The 11,103-nt window shown below is 33.9% G+C and overlaps 2 protein-coding genes and 1 pseudogene across 5 annotated transcripts in view; 1 reads left to right on the forward strand and 2 right to left on the reverse strand.

Moving 5' to 3' along the window:
* The window catches only part of NUDT16 (nudix hydrolase homolog 16), a 4,999-nt gene extending 1,480 nt beyond the window's left edge, over positions 1 to 3,519 (forward strand). The window contains exons 2-4 of the mRNA XM_021444296.1: positions 439 to 550; positions 1,573 to 1,656; positions 2,928 to 3,519. Coding sequence (XP_021299971.1) covers positions 439 to 550; positions 1,573 to 1,656; positions 2,928 to 3,065 — 334 coding nt within the window. The 3' untranslated portion in view covers positions 3,066 to 3,519. The remainder of the gene's footprint in view (positions 1 to 438; positions 551 to 1,572; positions 1,657 to 2,927) is intronic.
* Positions 3,520 to 4,267: 748 nt separating this feature from the next.
* On the reverse strand, positions 4,268 to 7,472 carry LOC110428425 (cuscuta receptor 1-like; annotated as a pseudogene).
* The window catches only part of LOC110428461 (cuscuta receptor 1-like), a 7,538-nt gene continuing 3,123 nt past the window's right edge, over positions 6,689 to 11,103 (reverse strand). For 2 of the 4 annotated variants that reach the window (XM_089785646.1, XM_089785645.1), the window contains exons 9-11: positions 10,205 to 10,365; positions 9,982 to 10,128; positions 7,111 to 9,812 (exon numbers count right to left, since the gene is read on the reverse strand). In XM_089785646.1, coding sequence (XP_089641772.1) covers positions 7,585 to 9,812; positions 9,982 to 10,128; positions 10,205 to 10,365 — 2,536 coding nt within the window. In that variant the 3' untranslated portion in view covers positions 7,111 to 7,584. Of the gene's footprint in view, positions 7,058 to 7,110; positions 9,813 to 9,981; positions 10,129 to 10,204; positions 10,366 to 11,103 lie in introns of those variants that run through there. The other 2 variants (XR_016352197.1, XM_021444294.1) reach the window with 2 other exon arrangements.

An 11,103-nucleotide genomic window follows, 5' to 3' on the forward strand; every position in this document is an offset into this window, starting at 1 on the left:
GAGAAAATTTCCTAGCATATTCTTTGGTATTTGTTTATCACGCTTAATCCATATTACTATGGTTAACAGTGAAAGTTATGCTGCGTTTATGTTGGAAGTATTGATGATACTGGGGGTAGGACACCCTTCATTATTGATGATAAATGCTATTCTAGATGCTACTTTATGAGATTCCTCTCTGCTTGTGGCCTTCTTTCTCAAATTTAGTGGTAATGTTGTAACTGGACTGTTATTTATTCCATGCCTCGATCATGTTAGATTATCATTCTTTCCTTTTTCTCCTTTCTAGCTCTTTTGATTTGAGATTGAACTGTTTCATTCTGAATGTTATCTAATAGGCTTTGACTTTTGGGAACACTTGCTGTCACTTTGAAGTATTGTGAAAATTCTGTTTACAACTGATCTCCATGTGCTAAAGCCACTGTTCACTCTTGACAGGTGTATTCCATTTAGATATAGAAGCTCAGATGAGACAGATGTAAATTCTGAAAAGGTAGTTGAGGTACTGATGATTAACTCAACTAGTGGACCAGGTCTTTTGTTCCCAAAGGTACGAAGTTGTTTTTGATTTCAACATATGCTGTAGTATGTACTTTCTGTTGGCTTTACTTGCCTACTATTGCTAAGCTGTTGCTGTCCATTCTGCTGTAGAAATACAATTGCATTTATTTTTCCCCTTAAATAGATTACTATTGAGAAGAAGAAACATCTAAAAGCTACATAAAAGTGCAGGTATATAGTTATGTTGCAATGGCCATTAATTTTGAATTGCATTCTGGAATACTCATTGTTAGCCTTTTAACTCCCAGTTCTTGTTTCTTGCAGTTTTCAACTAATTTATCTAGTGTCCAACATTCAAATATTGTGATTGACATTAACTACAAATTAGGCAGTGTACTTGTGAGATGAATTCTCACTTAACAGTTTGTCATGTTCGGTAGCTTCTTTGCCTACTAGAGCTACAAACCTGATCGAAGAGAGCTCTGATGTAAGGAATAGAGGAATTCACTGTTGGGTCAATTTATGAAACTTTGGAAAGTATTGATCTCATCAGTTGATCACTTTCAGGCAGGCTTTAGGGATAATACTTGTAACAGTTTTTGATATAGCTGGAAGGATGATGAGTATGCTCCTTCTACTATTTTGGTTAGCAGGATATTCTTTTGCACTTGTCTCTTGGATATCTAGTAGAACCCTAGGATGCACTTTGATAACAACAGATTAGTAGTCTTTTATTGGGTGGGGTACTTAGGACATATTCCAATTTTTGTTGAACTGGAATGCTGTATTCAAGTTTAGCAAAAGAATTTACTCACTGAGGGGTAAATTGCTCATGGAAATTGTTGAGAAACATCCTTTGCTCTGATTCTGATGTGATTTTACTGAATTAGGTTAGTTATGCTGTCTAAGGATAAGAGTTATTTGTTGGAGAATTATGGTCTGAATAGTTTGCCTAAATGGAGTCAAAATTAGCTGCTTGGTTATTGTGTTTGCTTTTTTTTTATTTTTTGAAGAAAAGAGGAGTTCTAGAGTCTAAATAGTTCTTATGGTTTTTTTGCCCTCTGATTTTAGGGAGGCTGGGAGAATGATGAAACAGTTGAGGAGGCTGCAGTAAGGGAAGCTATTGAAGAAGCTGGAGTCAAGGGGGATTTAATGGTGAAAATATTCTTCCTCTCTTTAATTTATGCATTTCCTTTGAGTTTGTGAAACCTGTTGCAGATTTTCTAATATTAGTCCATTTCTTGATCTTTTTGAAGTTATTAGCATAGATCTCTGCATTGTATTGATAAAATTAGCTTTTATTATCATTGTCGATACTGTCATCATCAATCTTTTGGAGTAAGATTGGCAGCATTCTGACAGCAGCATCTTGCAACTGCAAGAGCAAGTAGATTGTAATTATGCTGCTGGTAGAAAGGATCACCTTTTCTATAAGCATGTCTTACATTACTCCCAAATCCCAATTACTAACTTGGAACTGTGCTGGCCTAGTAAAATGTGCAGTTTTGGAAGATTAACTACATCAAGCACATTGGTGGGAATATTTAACCTCAAAATAGTCCTTTAGTGATTCATTGATTTTCCTAAATGAAATTCATAGGCTAACCTGGGTTTGGGGTCGTCGAGGAGGAAATGGGGAGATAGAGTGGAGGTTGGGGGGAGAAGAGCAAGAAAAGGTTAGACAAAGTAATAAAAGTGTTATTTAATGACAGGTAACACATTATATTTGTTAAATCTTGTACTCTTAGTTTCTTGATGTACAGTTATTTAACTTTTTCGCAGTTGTATATAAAATTTGCTTATGCTTAAATCTTAAGACTCCAGGAAATAGCAAATGCAGAAGAAATTAGCATTCCAAGCACCAGGTAGTCTTTAAAAGTGATGAGCTAATGACTGTGGATCAGTAAGTTTACACTGCTAGAGAACAGTTATATTTTTTAATAGTATCAAGCAACCAGTCATCATGAAGGCTGGATGAAGATGCTGCACTTCTTTTTTTTCTCATTATTGAACCTTTTGTTGTTTTGTCCGGTTGAATCTAATTCTACTGTTCTCATGTTCATTTTTTGATAGAGTGCTCCTTATATTTTCAGCATTCTCCTCTGATGCTATAAGAAATTAATTGCTTCTTTGATCTTACAATTCCAATAGTCAAAAAATCTGACACATTCAGCTGAATGTTCTTCTATACCTGTTTTGGTATGTGCACACTGTGCATATGATTGTGGTATTTATTAGCAATAAGTTTCCAGTACCATGTGCTATTTTCTAGCTCTGCAATATATTATTCTCCGAATAATTATTTACTAATGTTTTTTTGTATTGCATAGTGTAATCTAAGGTTGGGATTAGTCATCTGTTGCCTTTAGCCATTGATATCCAGACAACTCAGGGGGAATAACTTTTTTCTATGTTACTCGATTCAGGATTTCATTGGATATTATCATTTTAAGAGCAAAACCCATCAAGACGAATTCAGCCCAGAAGGTTTATGTAGAGCTGCAATGTTTGCGTTGTTTGTCAAGGAGGAGTTAGATTCGTGGCCAGAGCAAGCAAGGCTATGATTTGTTCATATTGACTCTTTCTCTAGCCTTGGTCGATAGGCTCAAGGTGCTTTGCTTTTTTCTGTTTTAGGTTAATATTGTTATACATAGAAAAATTAGTAACATAATTAAAAAAGAAAGAAAAGAACAAAAAAATGAAGAAAAGCAAAAAAAGGTTGAATAAACAGAAAAAAAAATAAGAGAGAAAACAAGTAGAAGGAAAAATGAAGAGAAAAAAAAAGGAATGTGGAAGGGAAATCTATAATTGAATTGTCAATGTTTTTTTTTTTGGATCTTGATCGATGGGCTCTTTCACTTTATTGGGCTTTGGGGTGTGTATGTGTTTGTTTTTATATTTTTTCATGAATCTGTTAGGAGAAAATTTGATGTTTGAGAGATGAGCTTTTAGCCCCTGTTTGGCAGTTTTTTCTTTTTGGGTTGTCTTCCAATATTGTGTACTTCTAGTCTGGCCTTTATCAATGGCCTTTTTCAAGGAAGAGGACCCCCCTCAATGCTGGTTACTGCTCTTTGGTCTTGTGTTGTTTGCTCATCATGGGATGGCGAAGCTAAGGGAGTCTGCGGCTATTTAGGGAATTCTTTGAGGTTGCTTTTCCCATCAATGTCATGCTTTGTTTCCTCTTGAGTTTAAGATTTTCTATTTTGGGTTTACAGCATAGGAGATCCTACTTTAGGAAAAATGAGAGGAAGACTTGATGCTTTGGCAATGTAAGAGTTCTCAAAAGAGGAATCCATGATTCTGTTAAGGTGTTCTGCTTCACGAGAGTGATAAGGGGTTTTTTATGCTAAGCTCCCCTTTTTGTGTTCTGAAAGGGGTCTTCTAGGAAAAGGTAGAGAACTTTTTCACATTATGCTAGCTTTTCTAAAGTTGGATTTTGCCATGGAACTTGATGTTGGTTGACTGTACAGGTAATGATCAAGCACAAGGCTGTTACTATAAGGGTCCTAATGCCAATAAATTTGCTTTCAAAAAAAAATATTAACGTAAATAAGAAAAGAGAAATAACTGATGTGAAAATCAACTTGGGAAAGATCAACCAAACTTCAATTGAGAAAGTCATAGAATTGCAAACACACAAAACCATCAAAACACAAGGCTAAAAGAGTGAGGAAATCAACAACTTGTCCAACAACGATTTTAGCAAAGAGTCAGATAAAAGAAATTCCCTCCACTCAAAAAGATGAAATCAACCTCAATGAAAAGGTCTCCCACTCATGCGGAAGGAAAATTTTAAGATCTCCCACAACAGCTAAGCATTGTTTCGAAGATGCGCAACTTCAGCAAATTGCCCGCAATTGAGAAATGATAATAAGTGATGCAGTCCTCGATGAAAAAAAACCACGCTTTTCTCCAACATGGATTTATGTAAAGGATAACAAATATTCCCAATAGCACAACTACACATGAAACTAGAAAGCTTACACAAAAAACATACGTGTCTAGCAAATTGCCTTCTCCTTCATCATTAGTTGCAGTTGGTACTGTTGATGGTGAATCAATTTTTAAGCAATTATTATGCAATGGAGGTCCACAAAGAAAAGGGTTTCCTTTGTAACTACTTTCATCAAAGGTCCCAAGCTGAGCTTTTCTTTCTGGAGTACTACTTGACAAATTGTTGTGTGCCACGTTGAAAACCTCTAGAGTGTTCAACTCAACTAGTTGGACAGGGATTCTACCACTCAAGCTATTATAAGAAAGGTCCAAACTCTCAATCTGTTTAAGATTTGAAAAAGATGGGGGTATAACTCCAATCAAATTATTATAGGAAAAGTTTAACGAACGGACTTCACTCAAGTTTCCCAATTCCAATTTGATTTAGCCAGTTAACTTGTTGTAAGATAAATCAATCCCAAACATAAAGTCAAGAATGTCACCTGTATATTTGAGGGACCCATTTTTTGTCGTAAACTCTACCCATTCTTCCATGCAGCTATCAGGATATAGATGTGATGTAGACAAGAAGTCAAAATCTAATTCCATCGTGATGTACTTTAATACCTCCCCCTCTAAAGGTCCAAAGTAACCGAAGCTCATATAAGACTTCCTATACATTGATCCAAGAGTTGAATTTCCTAAACAAAAAGGTATAGGACCAGAAAGCATATTTTGAGAAAGATCTATGATATTCAAGGAATATGATTTGCAAAATTGAACCAAGATCTTACCATCTAATTGATTAGCTTTCAAAAGAATGACGTTCAAGGTCGAAAGAGTGCCAATCCATTCTAGAATGTTACCGGTCAAATTGTTTGTTTTGAGATCTAAAGTCACTAGCGAAGAGCTATTCTATAAAGCATGTGTTAGTGGACCGCGTAATCTGTTTTCGCTAAAGTAGACATGTTCTATTTATGGAGGATTGAAACAAGATGGTATAGAGCTAGATAAATTGTTTTGAGAGAGGTCCAAAAATTCAAGATTATCCAAGTTGCACCATTCCATTAGAATAGAACCCTTGAAATGATTGTTGGACAAATCCAATCTCGCCAAATTTGAAAATTTCCATACCCATCATCTTAGAAGTTCGTAAGACAAACTGTTATTAAAATCAATGCCACGTAAGAAATAAGGAAAGTCAATAGTCGAGCTTTCAATATCAATTCTCTGTCCAGCAAAGTTATTCCCATCCAAAAATAATTCTAACAAGAACTTTGAGTTAAGGATTGCAGGAACAACCTTTCCTCCTAAGTTGTTATTTGACAGCGTAGGAACCCATAATGAACTACTCATGCTTAACATTTCTGGTACTTCTTCAAACAATTGATTATTGGAAAGGTTAAAGAAGTTAAATGGCTCATACCACCTAAAGAAGAAGGGATATTACCTTCAAAGGCATTGGTAGATATAATTAACTCTTCTAAATGCGGAAAAGTTGAACATATATCTACCGAAATTGAGCTTGTATTTTATTATTAGATATGTTAATTGAAGATACATTAGGATGAGGAAATGGTGGGAACAAGAGAGGACCTGTAAAAGAATTGTTCATCAACACAAGTTCTTCTAACTTTGTATTGTTCTTTACCAACCAAAATGGAAGCGTTCTGCTGAACTTGTTATATGAAAGATCAACATATCTCAAGTCATATTGGTAATAAAGGAACTTTGGTAGTTCTTTAATGAGTTCTTGATCTACTGTACACTTCGACAAACTCATGATATTTAGTTGGAACTTTGGCACTGAAGTTTGAAAGACAAGTTCCATCACTAACTTGTTTTCATCACTTAGGAGGATCTTGAGATTTGTAAGGCTTGCAAGCAATATGAATGACAGTGACACTTGAAAGTGATTTCTTAAAAGGGAAAGGAGTCGGAGTGATGTGAGATTTGCTAAAGGATACAAATTTCCAGTGAATTGATTTTTGGAGATATCTAGCACACGTAGAGATGTCAAGTTACCCAAACATAAAGGAAATATCCCCTGGAGTGCATTCCCATAGATATACAACACTTCAAGGTTCTTTAGATCACACCAACCTGAAAAATTTATAAATTCATGGAAGATATCTAATTACATTTTGATTTCTAAAAGATAATAAGAGTTATTAAATTAAAGAAAGCTAATAAAGGACTATTTAAGAGATGTATTTAAGAAGTTATGTTAGAGAAATATCTCTATATATGATCAATAATAAAAAATTGTGTGATATTAATTTGAGCCAGAATTTACCTTGATCAAGTAAGGTACCAATAAGTCCACACACAAACAAAGACAAAGTTTTAAGAGAAATCAATACTCTAATGCTTTGCAAAATGTTGCTATTGATATAAGAATAATTTTTAAAAATTCCTCTGATTAATTTCTTCACTTCGTTTTCAAAAGTCACAAATTCAAACTTAGTCTTGATCACAAACTTCACTTGATCTTCGCTTCATGGGTCTTCAAGATTAATCTTAATCACGAACTCAATTTGATATCTTCACTTGAAGGGTCTTCACGACTTGATCTTGATCACAAACTATTCCGAAGTATTCTTGATATCTTCGCTTCAAGAGTCTATATGACTTAATTTAAATGACCAATAATTAAATTTTGATTGGTAAAAAATATAAATATTATCTCTAAATTAACAAATTAGATGACCAATAACTAAATTTTGATTAGTCAAAAATATATATATTTTAGAATCGATTTAAAACTTGATGTTGTCATCCAATCCTAAAGACCATGGACCATCATAAGGTACCAAAGAGTTTGCACCATGAACCACCCCTTAAGTTACAAAACCATCATTATTCTTTAATGTGTGTCTTTGTTAATCATTTTGGAAAAGTTTAACTGATTTAAATAACAACTTGGGAAAGATCAACCAAACTTCAATTGAGAAAGTCATAGAATTGCAAACAAACACAAAACCATCAAAACACACGGCTAAAAGAGTGAGGAAATCCACAACTTGTCCAACAACCATTTTAGCAAAAAGTTAGATAAAAGAAATTACCTTCACTCAAAACATGAAATCAACTTCAATGAAGAGGTCTCCAACTCATGCGGAAGGAAAATTTTAAGATCTCCCATGATAGCTAAGTGCTTGCTTTGAAGATGTATAACTCAACAAAATTGCCCACAGTTGAGAAGCGACAGTAACTGATGCAATCCTCGATGAAAAGAAACCACACTTTTCTCCAACATGGATTTATATACAGAACAGCAAATATTCCCAATAGCACAACTACATATGAAACCAGAAAGCTTACGCAAAAAACATATGTGTCCAGCAAATTGTCTTCTCCTTCATCATCTGTTGCAGTTGATACTGTTGACGGTGAATTAGTTTTTGAGCAATTATTATGCAACGGAGGTCCACAAAGAAAAGGGTTTCCCTCATAACTGCTTTCATCAAAGGTCCCAAACTGAGCTTTTCTTTCGGGAGTACTACCTGACAAATTGTTGTGTGCCACGCTGAAAACCTCTAGAGCATTCAACTCAACCAGTTGGACTGGGATTCTACCACTCAAGCTGTTATAAGAAAGGTCCAAACTCTCAATCTGTTTAAGATTTGAAAATGATGGGGGTATAACTCTTATCAAATTATTGTGTGAAAAGTTTAACGAACGGATTTCACTCAAGTTTCCCAATTCAAATGGGATTTGGCCAGTTAACTTGTTGCAAGATAAATCAATCCCAAACATATAATCAAGAATGCCACCCTCATATTTGTAAGACCCACTCTTTGTGGTAAACTCTACCCATTCTTCCATGTAGGTATAAGGATACAAATGTGATACAGAAAAGAAGTCCAACATCAATTTCACTGTGATGTACTTTAATACTTCCTCTTTTAAAGGTTCAAAGTAATCGATGCTCATAAAAGACTTGCTATACGTTGATCCAAGAGCTAAATTTCCTAAACAAGAAGGTATAGGACCAGAAAGCATATTTTGAGAAAGATCTAGGATGCTCAAGTAATACAATTTGCATAATTGAACTGGGATTCCACCATCTAGTTGATTAGCTTTCAAAAAAAGGACATTCAAACCTGAAATAGTGCCAATCCATTCTGGAATGTTGCCAGTTAAATTGTTTGCTCTGAGATCTAAAGTCACTAGCGAAGAGCTATTATATAAAGCACCTGTCAGTGGACCACTCAATCTATTTTTGCTCAAGTGGACATGTTTTATGAATGGTGGATTGAAACAAGATGGTATAGAGCCAGATAAATTGTTTTGAGAGAGGTCCAAAAATTCAAGAAGATCCAAGTTGCACAATTCCATTGGAATGGATCCCTCGAAATGATTGTTGGACAAATCCAATCTCTCCAAACTTGAAAAATTCCATATCCATCTTGGAAGCTCGCCAGACAAACTGTTATTACTTAAATCAATGCCTCTTAAGAAATAAGGAAAGTCAATAATCGAGCTATCAATATCAAGTCTCTGTCCAGCAAAGTTATTCCCATCCAAATATAATTCTAACAAGAACTTTGAGTTAAGGATTGTAGGAACAATCTTGCCGCTTAGGTTGTTATTGGACAGCCTAAGAACCCTCAATGACCTACTCATGCTTAACTCTTGCGGTACTTCTCCAGACAATTGATTACTCGAAAGGTCTAAAGAAGTTAAAAGGCTCATACCACCTAAACAAGAAGGGATACAACCTTCAAAGGCATTGGTAGATAAAATTAACTCTTTTAAATGTGGAAAAGTTGAACATATATCTACCGAAATTTGAGCTTGTATTTTGTTATTAGATATGTCAATTAAAGATACATCAGGATGAGGAAGTGGTGGGAATAAGAGAGGACCAGTAAAAGAATTCCCCGTCAAGATGAGATCTTCGAATTTTGTATTGTTCTCTAACAACCAAAGTGGAAGCACTCTGCCGAACTTGTTATATGAGATATCAACATATCTCAAGTCATATTGGTAATAAAGGAACTTAGGCAGTTCCTTAATGAGTTGTTGATTTGTTGCACAGTTCGACAAACTCATGATGTTCAGTTGGAACTTTGGCACTGATGTTTGAAAGACAGGCTCCATCACCAACTTGTTTCCATCACTTAACAAGATCTTGAGGTCAGTAAGATTCGCAAGTGATGTGAATGACAGTGGCACTTGAAAGTGATTTTTTGATAAGGAGAGGAATCTAAGTGATGTGAGATGTGCTAAAGGAGATAAATTTCCAGAGAATTGATTGTCAGAAATATCCAACACACGAAGTGATGTCAAGTTACCCAAACATGAAGGAAGTATCCCCTGGAGGGTATTGCTTCTGATTGACAACTCTTCTAGGTTCTTTAGATCACACCAATCTGGAAAATTTATAAATTCATGGAAGATATCTAATTATAATTTGATTTTTGAAAAATAATAGGAGTTAATAAATTCAAGAAAGCTAATAACAAATTATTGAAGAGATGTGTTCCAGAAGTTATATCTATAATAATAAATTGTGCAGTATTAAATTGGGTCAGAATTTACCTCGATCAGGTAAGGTACCAATCAGTCGACAGTGAGACAAAGACAAAGTTTTAAGAGAAGTCAATACTCCAATGCGTTGCAAAATGTTGCTATTGAGATAAGAATAATCCAGAAATATTTCCTCTACATTGCTCGACATCTGCAACTCTGCGTAAAAGAAGAAGTAATTAATGATATATGTAGGACGTATGAGATGTCTTTTCGGAATAAAATAATGAATTACCTGATGAGAATGCCATGCTCTTGTTGAAGTAATTCCCTTTTAAATAAAAGGTCTTAACTGATGAGAATGCGTCTACTAATTCTAGCAGTGTTGTCATGCTTTCATTGGTGATGAAAGCGTAATTCAAACGAAGAATTTTTAACTTTCTCAAACTTCTATTTCTTGTGATGAGTGAAAAAGAGACAAATATAAACATTCAATTTTCAAGTTAATATATTGGTAAATAAAAAATTTATTAACGTAACTACTTCATAGTACATGCTCTCCAAAAATTGAATGATTATATTACCGTAGGTATTTGGTAAATGATATGATTTATCTTATCTCTTATGATTACAGTTTATATTTATTTTAGTTCTCATAAAATATAAAAACAACCATTAAATCTTAAATAACACAATAAATTGATTTTGGTGTACATTTTTAAAATAATTTAACAAAATAAATAAACATACTATTTAAAAAGTCATATAATGAATAAGAATTACGTAATTGATACATTATGTCTATTAATTAATAATTAATTACGTTTTAAAAGGTAATAATAAATTTTAAAATTAAAACACACTAAGGTGATAGGCAATCAACATTTCACTAAAAGCATAGAAATAGTGAACTATAGAGAGACGATAAAAAGTTCACTGCATGCTTTTAATTTTTCTTACTAATCAATGATAATTATTTCATATATACCTTACGGAGTTAAGTTGTAATTTAATGAATATAAATAAAAATTTTACTAAGATTAATGGTTAATATTTCTTAAATATAATGGTTAGAAAATTCGGTTTCAAACTTATTAGGATATTGTTTTCTATAAAGGAAATTTAATTTTAGACATGAAATTTATTTAATTTTCATTGCACTAATCATCAGTGATTTTGGTGCAATATATAATT

Source organism: Theobroma umbraticum, unplaced genomic scaffold, assembly GCF_002168275.2.
Source record: "Theobroma umbraticum cultivar Fairchild unplaced genomic scaffold, ASM216827v3 scaffold_115.0, whole genome shotgun sequence".
NCBI lineage: Eukaryota > Viridiplantae > Streptophyta > Magnoliopsida > Malvales > Malvaceae > Theobroma > Theobroma umbraticum.